The sequence below is a fragment of the Scomber japonicus genome, chromosome 5 (assembly GCF_027409825.1).
Source record: "Scomber japonicus isolate fScoJap1 chromosome 5, fScoJap1.pri, whole genome shotgun sequence".
Taxonomy (NCBI): domain Eukaryota; kingdom Metazoa; phylum Chordata; class Actinopteri; order Scombriformes; family Scombridae; genus Scomber; species Scomber japonicus.
Window position 1 is genome coordinate 21,435,102 of NC_070582.1, and position 19,557 is coordinate 21,454,658.

A 19,557-nucleotide genomic window follows, 5' to 3' on the forward strand; every position below is an offset into this window, starting at 1 on the left:
TATTATCAGTGCATGGGAAGAACTCCGAATACAGGTCTTGGGACTGTGATGTCCTTGTATGCACCTGAGTTTATACAATGGAAACTTTCCTAATTTTGTGCTCTATCAGCCTACATATGACGTATTTGGATGGTTTACACAGTATCTTTAATAAACTACAGAGAACCAGTAAGAACACTTGGATGAATGTATTGTAACCGCTACAGATCTCATGTTCCCTTCTGAGGACATTGGCATTCACATTACAATAAAACACATGTAGCACCAGGTAATGTTTATACAAAAGGCTAATATGATGAATGTCAATGCAGTACAGTAAACTTAAAAAATAATACAAAATGAATATGTTGGAAGCATGTACGAAAGGTGCACAGACAATAGTCCAGGTCAGTTATGACGTCATTTGGTCCTTTTGAAGAGAAACTCATAAGATCATGTTACGAATGCAAAATAAACATGCATTTCTTAAAAGATATATTTTACTGTAATTTCAAGTATTGTTTTTTTCTTTCCTTTAGGTAAATGAAATATAATCTCTTAAACTGATAATATCCAAAAAAGCAGAAAAGTTATCTTTTTTTTCCAACTAGCATATTCATTTTTGACCCAAAATTCATCTCTGCCATTAGTCCTCACATTTGTGTAATAAAAACACATGTACAAAGAAGACATAAAGTGACTACGTAAGGATTTAAAGATAGCATTTCACAGAAAACAGCTGTGCAATCTCATTCACCATAATGAATTGTCTTAAACATTTATAACTGTGAAATTTACAGTCTCTTATTCACAGATCCCGAAAAAACCCCGCTCAGTTAATAGATTCTGAAGTGTCCTTCCTTAAAGGAATCTTAAAGCTAGTGAGTTTTTGGCCAAACAGCTGGCTTAGGAGGTGGTTCTGGGACTCTGCTGTCCTGTAGGAATGGCTCTCCATTGACCTAACCCCCATCTTTGGCCTGGATTTATTCAAGGAATTGTTCATGGGAACCGATGACACTTTAGAAATTGGGGCATGCAAAGGCCGCCCCAGAGGTCCCTTTTTGGCTTTGTAATCCCCATTAAGAGGGGTCACAATCTCAGCTTTCTTTGGTGTACAGTTATCAAGCAAACTTCTTTTTGACTGCAAACCCAAGTTTGAAGTCTTGCACTTGGAAATTATTTTGTTGCTCACGACGTCGTCCCGTACTGAGGATAGCACAGGATAGTCATTGGGTCCATCTGACTTTCTTTGCAAAGAGGGATTTGCACACTTGCTGGGGCGAAATTTCTTTTTGGCCCTGGAGTCAACACCAAAGTTCTCTTGTGTGGCTGGAGAGGAAACTCTTTGCAGGCTGTGAGGGGATTTCATGTCTTTCCTCTTCTTCTGTGGTCTCAGTGATTCTTTGTCTTCATTTGAGGCTGAAGCATTGAGGGAAGCCTTGGAGTGAAGGACTGATGTTGATTCTGCAGCCCTTGTGCTGCTAGTTGTAGTGTTGTTTTTAATGTTGTCAGTTGTTTTGGCTGGGACGACTTTGTCTTTCATCTGACTGCTGCCTTCCTGCTCTGTGCTATGAGGTAAATTTTGCTGTTTGCTGTCATTATTGGAAACTTTTGATATATGGTGCCACTGCTCGTCTTCCCTCTGTTGGTCCATCACATCAGCTGCTAATTCATCCTTTGCTGACTCAGGTGTCTTTGAAAAGATTTGATTTTCTCTTAAGCTCACAAAAGAGTCCTCACTAGGTGGAAATGAATCCGTTTTTTCCTCTGTCACAGCCATGTCACCTTCAGCAGAGCCCTCCTTAGGTGTAACAACCTCCTCCCCCGCACTACTATTCTCTTTAGACGCTGACCATGACGTCTCAGCTCTAATGCAGACTGACTCATTCTCCTCTTTCACATCACATGGTCCAGTAATTGATTTTCCATTACCGTCTTTATCAAGATTAGGTGAGAGAGTTGAGTCAGTTTCCTCTTTCTTAGGTGTAGCAGACTCTGATGAGCCCATGTGAATACATTTTTCCAACTCTACAAGTAGCTCAGAGTAGTCCTCAGCAATGTCCTCAGTCTTCACATTTGTACTGTTTGTGTCACTGTGGTATTCATTTGCGATGGTCTGTGTGGAGTCATCAGCAGTGGACACAGAGGGTTTTGAGGACTGTGTGTCAGAGTTTTGATTTAGGTGCAGTGAGCTTACGCTTGCGATGCCACTGTCTGAGCTATTTTCTGGCAGGCTGTCAGACAGAATTCTTGTCTTCTTACTCGCAGGCGAATCACAGTCATCGTCTTTGGGTGCAGATGTTTTGATAGGTCTGAGAACACCTCTGAACTTGAAAATTTTGTTCCCCCCTGACAGGTGTTTTTCCATATGACGATCAAACTGTTCCTTCTTTGAGAAGGTGTAATTACAGGTGCTGCAGATGAAGGATTTTTTAATCACATGCATGACGTCGGCACAGAGCTCACAGGTGTAGAGGGTGGTGTGTTTGGAATCCAATTCATCCACCTCTTCGTGTGCTCTCTTCAGATGGTCTTTAAGCTCCTGAGCCTCCTGATAAGACACAGGGCATTTGTGACACAGGAAAATCTTTTCCAAATTGTGAACCACTAAATGTCTTTGAAGTTTGAATGGTTTAGGGAATTGTTTCCCACAGTGGTGGCAGTCTCTTGAGGGGTCCTTGCAGTTAGGATGCATCTCCACACTTTTAGGTGTCTCTGTTTTGTGAAGGACCTCGAGTGGGGTTAATGTATTTTGCTTCCCACCTGCTCCACTGCTGCTTTTAGGTTTGTGAAGTTTTGACTCAGGGCCCTCGCAGGACTTCCCCTCTCCCACTGTGCTGTCAGCGGCAGCAGCTTTTTCTTGTTCTTTAGTGGCTTTACTGGACTCTTTGTTGGCTTTGCTAGGGCGATGTTGCATGATTGAGGTGATGAAGTTCTTCACAGCTGTCTCCTGCATGAAGCAGCCTGAAATGCCTAACATAGAGCCTTGAGTCTGGCCTCTCCGGGCAAACTGAGTGGCGTGCTCTCGTAAATGTTCATTGTACATCCAGACATCTGATATCTCCTTCAAGCACATTCCACAGGTCCAGATCCCTGTCTTATTCTTGGCATGTTTCTCCCTCAGATGGTCTCTCAGTTGCTCCCTTGAGCTGAACTTGCGCTGGACACACATGTAGCACGTTGGAGGTGGAGAAGGGTTGTGGGATAACTTATGAAAGTTCAGCTCACCTAGAGTGAGGAACCAAGTGAAGCACACTTTGCACTTGTACTGCTTATCTTTGACCTTTATTCCACCATCTTGTCGTTTCCTGCCTCGTCGCTCCGTTATTTTCTTAGATTTTTCTTCATCTTTTTTTTCCATGTCTAAAGGTGCAATAGGAGGGGCCAGTGATATATCTTTATTAGAGTCAAAGAACTGAATTTCAGGAAGTTGAAAAGTGGTGTTGATGTTCTGAATGTCAATGCTGTGGAAGTTTTGTAAGCTGTCTCTAGCACATGGCTCCACTGTGTCCCCTACACTATGGAGCAGTACAGCAGGTGAGGGCAGAGGGCAAGTAGCAGCTGGCACCTCTGCTTTACACCTGCTGGGGTCAGAGGTCAATGTTGAACCTGCATTAAAGCCACTCAAATCACTGGAGCCACTCCATTCAATTGAGGATTTATCAATGGTGCTCTCAACTGGACTCAAGAGGCTGTTGCTGAGCTCTTTAATATTGTCAAGGACGTCCTCCTGATCACTTTGTTTAACATCTGACAATGGCTTGTCATCAGTCTTCAAAGTGCTGTTATGGCACATATTTAACATGATGGTATCATCAATAGATATTGTCTCATATTCACAGCGGTTAGTTTGATTGTCAGTGAACATTTGCTTTGCTTGGTTCTCCATGACCTGATCTTTATTTTGCATTAAGGTTTGTGAAGATGGAGAGTATTCCTGAGTGGCATTTGAATCTGGTGATAGCTTCTGTCTTTTGTTTCGTTTGCTGTAAACCCTTGGGCACTTTTTCCTTTTTGCCTCCTCATCTCTGGGGAACAACTGTGAGAATGTGGTGTCATCGTCAAGTAAGGCCTTCAGATCAGGACTTATGCCAGGAGGACTGATAGGGGAAGGATTCAAACAAGAGATAGAATGCACCTCATCTGAAGGGCCACTGTTCTTCTCGGATTTTATCTCAACTGTCACTTTTCTAAGAATTTCTTCAGCAAGGCTCTCCTCTGATCCTTTCTCCTTACACCTCTCTTCCACAGCACACAGAGTCTTTCTTGGCCCATCACTTTCTATGATAATATCTTTCTCTACAGATATAGCACTTTCCAAATTATTGTTTGCACATACTTCCCCATTTGCTCTTTCTGTCATACTTGTATATTTAATCTCTTCTGTGTCTGTGATTTGATTTAATTCCACATTTTCATCAAGTGCATTTGCCTCTTTTGTTGGAGATTGTGGTATATTGCCAACGCCAGAGTTTGGAGTAACAGGGTGAGGGAATTCCTCTGTTCCAGTAATATTTCTTTCAGGATGCATGCTGATTGTCATCTGGTCTTTAGGAGATTGGCAGTATTGTTCTTGTAGTTCACTGTTTTTGAATTCAGGAGTTATAGCCTGAAGTATGTCTGTTTTTAATATATTCAGAAGCTCATCAGAGAAAGGGTCAAGCTTTATGTTTACCTCACTGCTTTTGTTCTTCCTAGCTTTGTTGTTCTTTTTTGCTTTTGTTGGCAGCAGAGGGTTTTGGTGGCCTATTTCATCCACTGCCACTACACTTTCCTCTAGGACTGACTCAGTATCTGCTGCTTTAGATACTAAAGAGCTGCTTGTCTCAGACATCCCATCTATTTTTGTTGGATAACAGTTCTGTGAATCATCTTTATGTTCTTTCTCTGTAGTTTGTGATGCTTCATAAATAAGCATAGTCCCCTGATGGCTTGATGTTGTGCTCTGTGGGCCAATGTGTTTTTCAGCTCTGACCAAATGTTTCATGGCCTTATGTCTCTTTAACCCTGGTACAGTCCTGAAACACATGCAGCAGATTTCACAGAGCACTTTTCCCTGTTGCGTATTGTTCTGTGTCTTCTTTTGTGGTATTTCTTTGTGTGTTTGGTGTGTTGTTGAACACTGGCCAGTCTCTGTTGTTGGTTGCTTCTCTGATGGGTCTGGTGGAAGAGGCATTTGTTCATTTTCACAGATGATGAGTGGCTTAGGAGTGGGTGGACCATCTGAAATGTCTTTTCTGAGAAGTGTACTGTCCTCTGCAGAAGCCCTGCGCATATTATCTGATGCAAGCTTTCTCAGCAGGTCAGCATGAATATGCAAATGTTCAGTAGGTTCAACTGTATCATGGCAAACCTCCAAATCCTTCCTGACATTACCAGCTGAGGAATCTATGCTTTTGATTTCAGTTGGGAGACCAAATGAGAAATATGTGCATTTTATACTGTCCTGAATGGGCAGTGGTTCATCTGATAAACTTAGTTTAGCTGCAGGGTCTGACTTCAGTGACACTGCTGTGTCAAGAGGTTCAACTGGATCATGGCAAACCTCAAAATCCTTCCTGACATTACTGGTTAAGGAATCTGTGCTTTTGATTTCAGCTGGGAGACCAAATGAGAAATATGTGCATTTTATACTGTCCTGAATGGGCAGTGGTTCAGCTGATAAACTTAGTTTAGCTGCAGGGTCTGAGTTTTGTGACACTGTTGTGTCAATTTTAGTTTTGTTGAAAATCCCTGCAGGGGTAACACTAAGGTCACATGGTTCACAGTCATCTCTCGGACTTTGTTTGACGTCTGGATAGTCTTCAGGTTTACTCGCTGGTGAAATTGGTATGTATTCATACTGATTTAGTTGCGGAGGTTCATCTGAGATGTTGTTGTAGTTAAGAGGGCTGAGCCTGAAATCATACGTCGGATCTCTTTTTTCAAGAATCTCTGATATCACAGGTGGATCTGCTGTGCTGGTCACAGAAAGTGGAGAAGGAATGGTGGTTTCAGAGCTGGGTAATTTACACTCTATGATTCCCAGATCCAGTTGAGGTGGGCTTATCAGAGAATACTCCATCTCAGCTGTTGTGTTCAATTTTTCATAACTGTTTAAAGCCTCTTTTTGGTTATCATTTTTGTTTACGTGAGAATTTGTAGTTTGTATTGAACCTTGGTCAACAGGCATATTACATTTACTTTGTGACAGACACATGTCCTCTTCTATGTCCAGTTTCTGCATGGGTGTTTGATGAGAGGTTGACGAAAGAGGACTGGTTGGTGGGGCAGTTTGTAAAAAGAGACAGTGACTTTCCTCCATCTCCCCCCTGCATGGCGACTTCTTGTGGCTTGCCATAAAATCAATAGGAAGATGTTCTTTGATGTCATGAACATTTAAAATCTCTTCTGTTTTCTGAATGGCGTCAAAGGTGGTGTCAGTTTTCAGAGAGTCATTAAATGGAGTAACTTTGCAGGAGTCACTGTCAATGATGCTGTCAGACCTGGATGGGATCAACAGATTGCTTTGACCCTCTATGGAGTGGTTGCCTTTGTAGGGTGAGCAGTTACTCATATTTTCTGTATTGGTTTCCACGAGAATTGGACTGCAGGGCTTTTCTGTGGTGACTATCTCTACGGACATCTCTATGTCAGCTGGACTAGCACTGTAAACATTAGTGTAGATGCAATTTTTAGAGACAGAATTTCCAATCAAATGATCCTGTTTTGCTGTTTTTACTGTTATTTCCTCTGTCACCCTGTCTGAGGCCTCCACTTTCAATTCACCATCATGTGCTGAATTAGTAACTTCAGGATTATTATGGCTATCATTGGATTGTTCTGTCAGTGCTGTTTGCATCACATCCCTCATTCTCTCGCCAATGTCTAGACTGGTGTCAGGTGCAGCTGGTGATGATGGATGGCTGCCAGATTGAGTAGTGATTCCCTTCACTGCGCCTTCTTCCTCATAGCCATCTGTTGAATATTCTGGACCGTCACTATTGCTTTCAAACAACTGATTCACATTTTCTTCTGCTTTACTGTTTCTGCAGGACTCCTCAGCCACTTTTGAGTCAGGTATCACCACACTTGAGCAGTGAGCAGACTCAATCAAATTAATATTGTCAGTGATATCCCCCTCTGATATATCTTTAGTCTCAGCCTTGCTATTATTGTTTTCTGTGGGCTCACTTGGCTGCGATGAAATTGGCTGGTTTCCATCAAATATGGGGTCAGTGCTGTTAGAGAGAGATGACTGTGACTTATTCAGAATGAACTCAATATCATCCTTCCGCTCATTGATATTTGAAGGTGATAATATATTCTCCTTTCCTGTAATTGCTTCCCTTTCTCTGGGATCTTCTTTCTCAACTGCATAAGTTGCCTGACATTCAATTTCTTGATGTTGTTGACTTGTGAGAGAGATGGCATTCGGCTCCCTCTGTTCTGATATAACAGGTTCTTTTTTGAATATAGAATCAGAAATCACCTCCAGGCTTTTCATCAGGTTTTCTGTGTATCGCTTCTGTTCTAAAATATCTTCCTTTGTTTCTGCAGGAGTCTCTTTTTCAGAATTTCCTTCCTCTGATTTTTGCTCACAGTGGAGCTGTGAGTGTTCAATATGTGAGGCTGTGGTTGACGCATCATCCTCTTTTTCAGTGAAATGTTCAAGGGCCCCTGGCTCATTGTGAATTGGAGTGTGGGGACTGTGGTGCTCACCCATCAGCTCAAACTGTAACGGACTGGTCCATGGGAGTACTGGTTCAGTGAAAGGCTCTGAAGGCAAACTGGTCACTGGTACATCTATGGTTTGGACAGTGCACCTCATATCCAGACCAGTGCCTTCATTCTCTGACTCTTCACCGAGACGTAAAGGTGAAAATTTGCTCATTTGCAGCTGCTTGGGGACATCCTGATTTAGTGGTGGGCTTTCCAACTTAGTTGTCTGCAGCTGGTTTTCAAGCTCATTCACTATTCTCTTTATCTCTAGTTCATCCTCAGATGCACAGCTGTTGAGATTTGCACTGTAGTTCATTATTTTTTCTGGCAGAGACAAAGGAACATGATTGTAATCTGGTTTCTTTTCATTTGATTTCTCCGAGCTGCCTTTGTACTGAGCTATCTCATCTGGTAGCACTGGGCTTACTATTAGATTCCAGTCTCTTTGTTCCAGAAAGTGAGAAAATGACGACTCAAACTCTTCTTTTTTATCAACTGTGTTCTCCATAGAATGGAAACCCTCTTTCTGAATTGGCATGTCTGAGTATAGGCCACTGTCGAATCCTGTGAGATCCCCAAACATTGATGAGGTGTCAAATGAAAGTGGGGATTTCATGAGCCCCTGTTCCTGATCCAGTGGGTAGGGCATGAGGTGGAGAGTATCTTTTTGTATCAATGGGCCTTGGCTTTCAGTTGGAGATAGGCACACCTCATCCATCAAAGAGGTGCACAGAGGAGGAGGCTTGTGTGTGTCTAGGTCATTGACTAAAGTAATAGCCTCTTTCACCATGCAGACACTGTCACTCTGTTTTTCAAATGTGGTACTGTCTGATAGCTCTGGCTGTGTGGCTTGGGGCCTCTCTCTTCTTTTGCCCTTTGTGTTTCTGTCAATATTGAAATCGGTTTCTTTGTTGATTGTAGAAGAGTGTGAATCAAACTGTGGTGGCTTGTTATCTGTACTGCTACACGGGGATGGTTCTTCTTTGGGACACAAATTGTCAGTTTTCTGTGGGTTGTTTCTGTTTGAACCTGCTGTTGAGCTTGTTTCTTTGCTGTTTGACACCAGTTTCTCTCTTGATTTTGTATTTGAGCATCTGTTCTTTTCAAAGGTTTTGACTGTGTCCTTTGCTTTTTGTGAAGATGATGGTAGATCAGCAACGTCTGTGTTTGAATGACAGTTTCTGGGATTCTCTGCACTGTCTTTGTTATCAGAGAGAATGGGTTTGTCAGTATTATACTTCTTGATAGATTTAGTGAATGTCAGTGCTAGTGTGCTGGACTCTTTATGCAACTTATGTGGGGAGGACCTTTCATAGGTTTTCTGCTCTGTAGACTCTCTTTTTTTTATGTCTGTCTTCTTCTCACAGTCCGAGTCAGTGCGGTCAGTGCTTTTGGGGCTGTTGATACTATCACTAGAAACACTCACAGATGTGCTGAGTTCACTGCTTGTGGATGACCTGCTACCCCTCCTCCTGAGCCTCTGGTGAGAACTATGTTTCTCAGGCAGGAGAGAAACCTCCTCACTTTTCTTCACCTCAAAACACTCCTTTGATTCATGCCTCCACGCTGCTTGATCCCTCTCACTTCTTGCTCGCCATTTGCACTCTTTGGTGTATGTGTATTTACACCGACTGCTTTGGTTCAGTCTGCCTTGGCTTGCTATCTTTACAGGCTCACATTCATCATCAGAATCTGAAACATAGTCGTATTCTCCAAATGCAGGGTTCTGCACAGTGGGAGTCAGTCTTTCCATCACCAGGGAAAATTGGAGGTTTTTGGTACCTTTTACATGGAGCTTATGGAGCTTATTTTTCTGGTGAACTATTTTGTGAATAAGTTCTTTGCTCCAGGTACCCCCTCCAGTGCTCTTCCTCTTGCTCTCTTTCACTGGAGTTCTTGAGGTTGGAGATGTGGAGGCCTGTGAGGGCGTTGACACCCTGAGTGCAGTGCTCTCCTGAAAGCTTTTAACACCACAACGCTCAGAAAACTTGCTGGATAAGACAAATCTTGGGGTACTTACATTATCGTCCTCACTCTTGCACAGTTTTCTTGCCTCTTTTACTTTGCTGTCTTGTTCCCTCGTCTTCTCCCTTGAGGCGGTTCTTGAATTTTTATGAGAGACTTCTTTTTTTATGTTAATTTTCTCATCTTGTTCCAAATTCAGAGATATTTTCTCAAGTTTGCTTTCTGTATACTGCTTATCTGTCTCGGGGCTTTCCACATCAGAGTCATAAAAATATTTTCCCTGTGTGAAAGACCTCTCATCATCTGCTGCTTGTTTATTTTTGCTCTCAAATACTAGGGACTCTTTGGTTTTCAGACATTGTTTGTTTGATGTTGCTTTGACAGTGGTAAGCTCGTCATCAGCAAATGCATCGATAAAGCTGCTGTCTATCTCGGCATTGTCTGATTGATATCCCAGTCCATTCAAAGCTTCTGTGATTAGGCTGTCTAACTTGGCATCCTCCATTTCCAGCTCAGGGAGTGGGACAGGGAGGGTACCAGGACCAGAGAACAGGCTGAGTTTCATTGGATCATCCTTAGTATCTCCTTTTGTTTCACTGTCAGATATCAGCTCTCCATTTTTATTAAGGCCCAACAGAGATAAATGAAGGTCAGATGGGCATCTTGACATAGAAACATTTGACACAGAAGACACAGCTTTTGCTGGTTCTGCAGGGAACTTTCTGCTGTCCTCCATCTTTGATATGTCTTTGAGGTCATTTTGTGCAAAGGTGTGCTGAGCACAGTATTGCTTATGTCCTAGAAATGAAGCCAGATTGTTGAAATTCTGATCACACTGTTTGCATGTCAGAAGCACATCTAACTGGTCAAGATTTGCAGCGGCTAATGAAGTGGCTAACAGCTGATGTGCAGAGTAAGGCGGCGGAGGCTGGTGATGCTCCATTCCAAAATTATCCATGTAACCTTTGTTTCCATCCATTGCTATCTTTGGATGTGTGCTGTTTTGCAGGTAGCTCATCATGTCATCTTTGGCTCTATCTGGTGCATAAGGAAGGTTTCGTGGAGCTTCAGAATGAAACTGGTGAGGGTGAGTGTTTACGTGATCTGAAGGTACATGTGTTTTGGCTTGTTGCTGGTGATAAAATGGGTGAGGGGGTGCTGACTTCGACATTTGACTGTCCTCTGAACTGATGTTAACAGGGCTGGTGGATGCTGGGGAGAGGGAAGAGCAAGTACTACTAGATGCAGGGTTATGAACTGGGGAGGGCAAAGGGGATTCATAAGGCGACACCATCATAAGTCCCATGGAAGGAACTTGTAATGGTGGATAGTTGTAATTTCTTGATGGTGCTGCTGGAAGAGACTGATTGAGTCCGAAATATACTGCCTTATTTTTGGAGTCACATACTTGTGCGTGGTTCATCTCTACTTTAAAAGTTGAGACTGTATTACTGCTATGTTTTACAGTCTCCTGTCTTTGGTTACAAAACCCTTCACTAGTTCTGCTGTTTTGAAATGAACCAGGGTTTTTCAAGGAGCTGTGCTTATGGGATTTACTATCATCCGGCCAGTCAGAGGGAGATACCATGTAAGCCATTCTTTGATTGTTTATTTGCCTGGATAACTCAATTCGGTTTTGATTCTGCATAGCAGAGGTTGGCCGTATCCAGGGCATTCTGCTATTTTTAGCTGAATTTGGGCGTTGGTCTAACGCTGGCTGGTTCTGAAACTGAAACTTATCATTCATATCACTGTATTGAACTGTGCTTTGATCAGCTGGTGAATATGTCTTATTAGGCCCCTCCCAAGAGTGTGGTAACCTACTTAAAACCTTATTATTGATGTTTTTATCAAATGGTACTGAGCCAGTGTGAATGTTACTGGCTGGAAGACTGTTAAATGTTTTACTAGGAAAGTGCATTTGGGAGCCTGGACCTTGTGAAATATTTCTTGCATGGTGCACACTTCCTTGAATGAGTCTTTGGTTGCCAGCTGTGTCTTTGGGGTGACAGTTCCTCTTACTCCCCGATGTGATGGCTGCATCCCTATTGTCTGTCTGCCCAATAATTTCTCTGCTCTCTGGCAGGGCAGTCTTCCCCTGCTCTGACTGCTGCGAGCTGCAGCCAGAGCTGTCACTGCTTGCTGAGTCCTCACTCAGATTCCTAGGACACTGGATGGAGGATGCCACCCCTTGAATAAACTGTGGCTGTTGGGTGTGAGGATAAGAGTTTCTGTGCTCTGGCTGCTGTTCATTACTGAACTGAGTGCTGTTCTGAGCAATGTTTTGTCCTTCTCCAGGCGTAAAGGAAAAGGAATTGTGGGTCACATGAACAGAACCAAGGGAGGAGTCTGAAAAGTCTTGGGATTGTGGGTTCTGTTCACAGGAAAAAGAGTCAGAGGTTGATTCTTCCAAAAAATTATATCCATATTGAAATGGACCAGGCACAAAGGCACTTGCCTTATTAGCTTCTGAAAGGGCAGTGGATTTTTGTGATGAAACTCCATAGTTAGCACCATTAAAAGTCCTTTCAGGAGACTGCCATGCATTAGAGCCACCCAGCTGAAAGTCAGCCAGGATCAGCTGGCTCCCAGGCTGTGCACTGTTGTTCTCCATTGAGGCAGGCTGCTGCTGCTGTGACAGGGGTGGGTGTTGGTGGGATGACGTTCCACTTGAGGAACCCAGTGCCTGTGAGGTATAGCTTGGGGAGGTAAGGTTAGAGGAGGCCTCCTGGAAGCAGCGGCTGTAGCTGAGCTCTTCTTGTTGTAGCTCAGTCTCTCTCTCTGGTATAATCGGAGCGTGGAATCTGTAGCTGCCCGACACGGGGCCACGACTGGTCTCTAGCTTCTTGGGTGGCGAAACTTTCTGCTGTGGGTAGGCAATACCAATGGTGGGGTTGGAGCGTGGATTTGTAATGCTAAGTCTGTACAGCTGCTGCGGGTTGCCACGCTCTGACTTTCCTGACCGCTTGCTCTTCTCTCGGCTGCGGCCCTTTCCACTCGGGGACTGGGGACTGCCTTTGCCACTAGACCAAGTCCTGTCAGTGGCAAATTTTGATCTGTTCTGTAGTGATCTGAAGTCAATCTTCCCTGCCTGCTGTGGCCGTATTACAGCCTCACGCTGCTGAGTGCCTTCCCTTTCCTTCTCTAGTTTTTCAACCTTGGGCTCTCTGCTGCCGGCTCTGGCCTCAGTGCCTGCGCTTGAAAAGTGCTCTGAAGACTCCTTTGTGGTTTTGTCACTCTGCTGATCCAGTGCCGTCCCCTCATCCTGCAGTTTGGACTCAGTGTCCAGCTCTTTGACAGTATGCATTCGCTGAGTCTCTCCTGCCATGGTGCACAATGCGTGCTGTGAAGGCCTGGTCCTCAGAAGTGCTATCTGGGAGGCAGGGGCATCGTCTTCTGGGTAGTATGAATCAGTAAGTGTCCAGTGGCAGGAACTGCAGGGACAGGGATGCTCGCTGCAGGTTCATCTCTTCACCCTCATTGTGACCTGCTGATCTGGCAGACCTGGAGAGACAGAACAGAAAGGATCAGATGAAAACCCTCTCCTGGTTCATTAAAAGAAATAAAGCAGATGATTATATAAAGTGCCTTTTAGAATAACTTCTCGAAACACTATTCAAATATGCAAGCAAAGAATCAAGCATCACTTAAAGAGGAATATGTATCTTCAAAACAAGGAAAACACATGCATGCTTTAATCCAGGTGGAAAATAGAAAAGAGATGAATTTGGAAATGAAACAGAAAACAGCTAATAACAGGTATGTTCTTACACAACTACTTAGATAGAAGATATCTATTAAATAATAAATGCAAATATCCACTTTCATTTAAAGCTCAATTACAATATTACTTGTTTCTACCAGCAGAGAGCACTATTGCAGCATTTCACAGTGGTGCTGTCATTGCATAAAGCACCAGTGCAATAAATACGGAATTTCAAAATTCTGCCAAACTCATACCAAGTCTTGGAGATATTACGAACACTTAAATTCCGTATACCCAACAATAAAATTACATTTCAAACAAATAAATACAGTTATATCTGAGTGCTGGATTCCTCACAGCAGTGGCTGGATGACTTTACAAGTATCCCAAATGCAATCCTTCATATAAACAATCACACAAAGAAACCAGTTTGGTCTTGAAATGATGAAGCACACTATAGTGCAGACGATGAGAAAAATACAGTTCAAGGATCCAAAAAGCACTGCCAGTAAATGAATCACAGACTCCTTTAGCACAGCGACACAATGCCACAGTGTTCTATTGCTACAGAGGGCTGCAGGTTTAGATCATGGAGGAATATCAGGGATTAGTCAGTCAGCCATTAGACAGTGAGAACTGTGGGCATACTGACGTTTGTTGCCTTTCCTCAGGCATCCCAGACACTGCTTCCCAGGTCCCAGTTTACTTTGGCCCTTTACTGTTGCTGCTTCTTTTGAGGTCAGACCAGATGAAACTCAGAGTTAGCACCAAAATGTAATTTCTAGGCCTGGTAACCAAACTTCCATCCCACCTTCTTGTCTATTTCCCCTAGCTTTTGCATATTGAAGCCAATGTTTGGGGGTGGCCTAGTGGTTAGAGACACCACCATTTAGCCAGATGATTTGGGTTAAAGTCTCTGTTTTGGCTGAACTGTCCTTGGGCAACATGCAGATTTCTGTCAGTTTCAAGCTGGGAGTGGTAAGTAAAAACTGTATAATGAAATTCCAGTATTACTGTATGAAAATGTGATGATCACACTGCACAGCCCTCTCCCTCAGATGATGACTGAGACTGCCCAGCAGCCTGTAAAACGACGGTAGGATGCAATGCTTTTTCGCAGCAAACAACTTTACACCAGACAAGAACACAAAATATTAAACAATAATGTGCAATTACTGATAATCATAGCATTTGCATAACAAGTTATACATTTTATACATTATACATTTCAATGTTCTATTGTCAAGTTGAAGAAGCAAATGTGTTTTAGTGCATAGGATATCCCCCCTACAAAAATGATGATATATATGTTGTAAACTCATCAGTCTTGCAGGAGATGTTACCAGAAGAGCCTCCTGGGGTCATTTTAAGATCAGCCTGATAAAGTACTATGCTTTTCTATCATTCCACAGGCTTTTCCTTTATCAGTTAGCTTAATGCTAAGCACTGATTTAATGAGACGACTCTGTGTTTTACAGCCAAATGTAGCTTACAGATTTTCTTGGTAAGCAAAGCAGCTAAAGAAGTATTCTCTTTATTTGGAAAGACACCATTCACGTTATCAACTCACCCATAGTGTGATGTGCGAAAATCTGCTTTTAGTCAATCTGCCTTCTCAATCAAAGCAGCACATGATTGGAACGCTGTACCAGTCCACATCAGGGACATTACCACTTACAGGTCTTTTTCTAGACAATTAAGAACATAGCTCATAAGTCTCCAAATCTGTCAGCACTAATCTGCATGAACCCATCACTTTACAAAACTGACCTGTTGCTAAAACTGCTGCCTTATCGCTCATATATGTTTTACCTGTTTTTACTTGTTCCTGCTAGTCTGTCTTTGTGTTTGCTGTCAAAATGTCTTGTTGCCTGACTTGTTTTTCTTATGTCTGTCCCTGTTTATGCAGTTGAATTGTCCTGTTGTGTTACTGTTGTCCTGCTTCTTGTTCGATTGTTGCTCATATGTGTTTTAACTGCTTACGTCCATTTTAGCTCACATTAGTTCTTGCTTATGTCTGCTCCTATCTAACTGTTCTGTTACTGTTTGTTTGTCGCTTTGTTCAGTCATAGTTTGCTTTGCTTTTACTGTGTGCTGCTTATGTCACTCTGTGTTTTATACTTATTGTAACTAACTTGTCTTATAATGTTTTAAATCTGTTTTTTGATCTTGATTTTAGGCTGCCAACTCACACCTGGCCAGGAGCAACAGATGAAAACTAGCCTTTGGGCTAATTCTGGCATATTTACAGATATGTTTATTAATATGCAGTGTCCCTGACAAATAAACTAATAAAATAAATGAAATAAATGTGAGACATCACAACACCAAATAATGCATGCAATGTTTTGTATGAAGCATCCACTTATAGGTAAGCATAGATCATTTTTTAAAGAAAGCTTTAGTCTAGGTGGTGAAAAAGTTCTCTTGAAAACATACTGCAATGTTTCACAATAGAAAGGCTACATGAAGCAAAAAAAAAGGTGCTACTTTTTTCTGCAACACACCTAGAATCATTTAGTAGAGACTTAATCTGATTATCTCAGGATTGAGGTTTTTAATAAGATTGTTTGACATTGCAGTGCTGATTATCAAGAAGATGTTGACAGATTGCACACAAATGAATTCTTTGTGAACTCTAGCCAAACTATCTACACGCATAATGAAACACAGTTCTGTTTACAATGAGACACAGGATTTCTCTAGGACCTGTTGCCTTATTCATGGTGTAAGTCTAAAAACTGCATGGTGTGTTGACTGTTTTACAGTGTATGAGGGCTCACAGCTCCAAAGGAGTGGATTGAAGAGACTCAAGGGGCCCCTGGCACAGAAATGTGGTCCCAAAGGGTAAATTTATTCAGTCTATAAAATCAAGGCCTCTCACAGGCACAGACAAGATGACAGGACCTGCGGGTGCAGAATTCAGATAAGATGACTTGGCCTATAGCCTTGCATCTTGAGGGCTATGTTTACATCACCAGTCCAGTTGCCCTCGTATCTGGTTACCACTTGACAAATATAATAGTGAGATATGACCCTCTTTCTACCCAGGGGGATCACTTTATGGCATGTGTTTCCTTGTCTCATCCTCTGCTAAAACCTCCAAAAAGGTATTTAGCAGGTTGTGGGGGAGGCTTGAGGCTGAGACCTGACTGGGTTTAGGCCTGGTTGTGAAAAATCACATCCTCTCTACAGCTCCGCAGAATCTGAAAGCCGGAGTGTCTGCAAATATCTCTGCCAATGTTTGGGGAAACTGCTGTGAAGGGCCCTGCCAGCATCTCTACCAGGCAGTGCTTGATTCATCTCTGCAGAGTCAACAGTCACAATCATACATCATAGCCCCAATTGTATTTGCCCAGACCAGCCGTTGAGGTTTGGAGCTGAGGATGAATGCCTTCAGCAACAAAAAGACCAGTATGAGGATCATGGGGGCCTTAAAGAAGTATCACCAATACCTGAGCTGTCAGTTTATAAAGAGTAAGGGGTTATTTATTTCTTAACAAATGCCTTGGCCTCTTCCCCTACAGCACTGTGCAGCTCTATAACTCTTCCCTTACACCAGCGTCCTCCACACAAGCCTGAATTAGTTCACATGCAGACTTTTACGCATATCAATCTGCCAATTTGGTGGCGTCTTTGGTATGGCTTGTACAATTTTATCTTGAAAAGTATAAATTGCTCTTGGACTGTGTATAAAGACAGTGTGGTGGTGACAGAATTGCAAGCTGGGCTCAAGTTGATATCAAATCCTGTGTGACTGGTCTAAAATTTGTTCCATAAAAGTGTGTCTTAGTGGGGTTTTACAAGTCAATTAAGGCTGAGTGTGTGTTTGTGTGTGTGAGTGTGTGTGTGTGTGTGTGTGTATGTGTGTGCATGTGTGTGTGTGTGTGTGTGTGTGTGTGTGTGTGAGAGAGTGTGTGTGTGTGTGTGTGTGTTCTCTAGGCCTCCTGTCAAATCACTGAGCTTCTAAAGCAGTGGCGCCCCATATGGCTTCACCACAACACCACCCTGATGCTTGAGACTGCTGAGTGTTGAGGAACTGGTGTGTTTGCGGTATAGGTGCATGTGTGCTTCTGTGTGTGTGTGAGGACATAACTGGAACAGGGGCATGTATTGGTTTCTCTCAGAGATGAGGGAGTGGGTAAAAGGTGCTTGAATGAAAATTCAATTTCCTGAAAGTCTTTTCCCTGTCATTTTGGTGCAGGATCTATGTGGTGTTGGCTTGAGTTAAATATGCTGGTAGCACAGTGAAAATCTCTGTCGACTCATCACATCAGTGCATAAGCCAGTAATTGCTTTTGCAATTTCTATTTTCCAAGAGGCCAAAGCCCCCAATAAGCTCCATATCTCTCAAAGTCAGTTAACTTAAAGACTACAGGCTCAGCGTCTCGTCTCTTTCTTCAGATCTATTTAACATTTCTGTTGATGTGTGTTCTGTAATATGAGAGCACCAAAGGTGGCTAAAAGAAATGGTAAAAGCAGACCGTTGCTACCATGATAGGTTACCTTAACCATACAGCAATTTAACATTTGCGTAAGATACAACACAAAACAGTTAGAGCCTGAAGACAATGACACTCCAGAGACACAAAGCCTTGTTAGAGCCAAGAGAAGGGCAGCAGCAGGCCGAGCAATCCATTTCTACAAACAATGACTCCCTTTATAATAATGTAAATCAATAACTTGCATTAGCAGAAATTTCCCAACTTGTTTAGTTTTTCCAGATGCTAGTGCACTGAAATATCCCCACACAGTCGTCCCAAGGACCACTCAAGGAGGGAAGATGGATGAGAGATGAGAGGATGAGAGATGAGATCAGAGGTAGTGGGGAAGAAACATGACAGCACAGCAGAGAAGGACTTTAAAGAGTTGGAAAATCATACAAAGAAACAAATGTCAGGATGTGGAGGTGGGTTGTCCAGTATGCTGCGTAGCCCAGTAGGTTGGGTAATCGGAGGGATGCAGGGGGGAGGATCAGGTGGCAGAATAAAAGCTGTCTGACTGCTCTCCTCCCACCTATCCCAGCATGACTGGTCCAGTGGAGGGAATGTGCAGTGAGAAGGACTGGCCCAGGGCCCATACAGGGGCACACTGCCAAAACCTCGGTCAGTGTGCCGGCCTACTCTTCTGTATTTTTGGAAACATCCATTATGCAAGCAATTTGCCTTTAAGATCTCGGCTCCTATGTACATACAAAGACGAACTAGGAGGAGAGAAATGTCAGATACATGAGGCGAGCCCAGCATGCTTTCACAACTATACCACCGCAGTTATTAATACAGAAGCTCTGAATGTGGAAGTGTCAGCTGTAGTGGTCTGTCAGTGGTTTACAAACTTAATTTCTAAATTTATGATTTACATAGAGTCATTTCTAAGCAATCTGTCTTGATGTTTTGTCAGAAGCCTTAAGAATATCTGAAACATGCTGGACAAACCGACATCTGAGCACTTGAAATGAGACAGTGAGCACAGGACTGTAGGACGCTTGTTATACTCGTGCCGCCCTACCTCCACCGCCCCTAACCCCACCCTTAACCCAATGTGGTTAGCTACGCAGTGGGGAAGATGGAAGGACTGTGTATAGTTGGTGTGTGTGTGTGTGCGTCTGAGTGTCTCAGTATGTGCGTGTGTGCATGCATGTGTATGTCTAAGGGGGTTTTGGTGTGTAATTCCAGAGGCTCCCCTTACCCCCTCCCAAGTTTTCCTCTTTCTCAGACGAGTTTTTTCTTTATTTTTTTTCTAACCACTGGATTCTGGACGCCGTCTGTTTCCATATTGCTAACCACAACATTCCACAAACATGATGGAATCTTTGTTTTAGAGCGTTTAAAGGTTATTTTTTCCTCTTTTTGACACAATTTCCCATATTTCTGCCTGTCTTTGGAATATTACTTGTGTGGCTGGGTATAAAATAGGTAAAGTATGTGACAGACTATAAATCATGAATGAGTAGAACAGGATATTAGTGAAAGGGCAAACTAGACAAAATTTCCTGACTCTCACTTATAACCACAATAACACTATCCTTAATTGACAAAATCCTCCTTTCGGGTTTTAATCCTCCTGCATTCCTTTTTTCAGTTTATCAATATTTACTTGTCCCTTCCTTAGCCTGGCTCAAAGTATTTGGTTGCTTCTCAAAATTAGCAAAGTTTTATTAAATGTAAAAGAAACTTTAAGATAGAAGTGGGCTCAGATTAGCTTAA

The 19,557-nt window shown here is 42.7% G+C and overlaps 1 protein-coding gene across 1 annotated transcript; it reads right to left on the minus strand.

Moving 5' to 3' along the window:
- Positions 1 to 737: 737 nt before the first annotated feature.
- LOC128358533 (zinc finger protein 469) lies at positions 738 to 12,973 on the minus strand. The gene is made up of 2 exons (XM_053318854.1): positions 5,548 to 12,973; positions 738 to 5,367 (listed from the first exon to the last, which is right to left on the minus strand). The coding sequence occupies exons 1-2, from the start codon at positions 12,971 to 12,973 to the stop codon at positions 812 to 814; spliced, it is 11,982 nt and encodes a 3,993-aa protein (XP_053174829.1). The 3' UTR covers positions 738 to 811.
- Between the last annotated feature and the right edge of the window lie 6,584 nt (positions 12,974 to 19,557).

What these genes read in the sequence shown, in the direction of transcription:
- LOC128358533 (XM_053318854.1), bottom strand. Translation starts at nt 12,973, where the DNA reads ATGGCAGGAGAGACTCAGCGAATGCATACTGTCAAAGAGCTGGACACT. An exon ending in AAGCACAGATTCCTTAACCA is followed by an intron (nt 5,368 to 5,547) that starts GTAATGTCAGGA and finishes TCAAAAGCATAG; the next exon opens with ATTCCTCAGCTGGTAATGTC.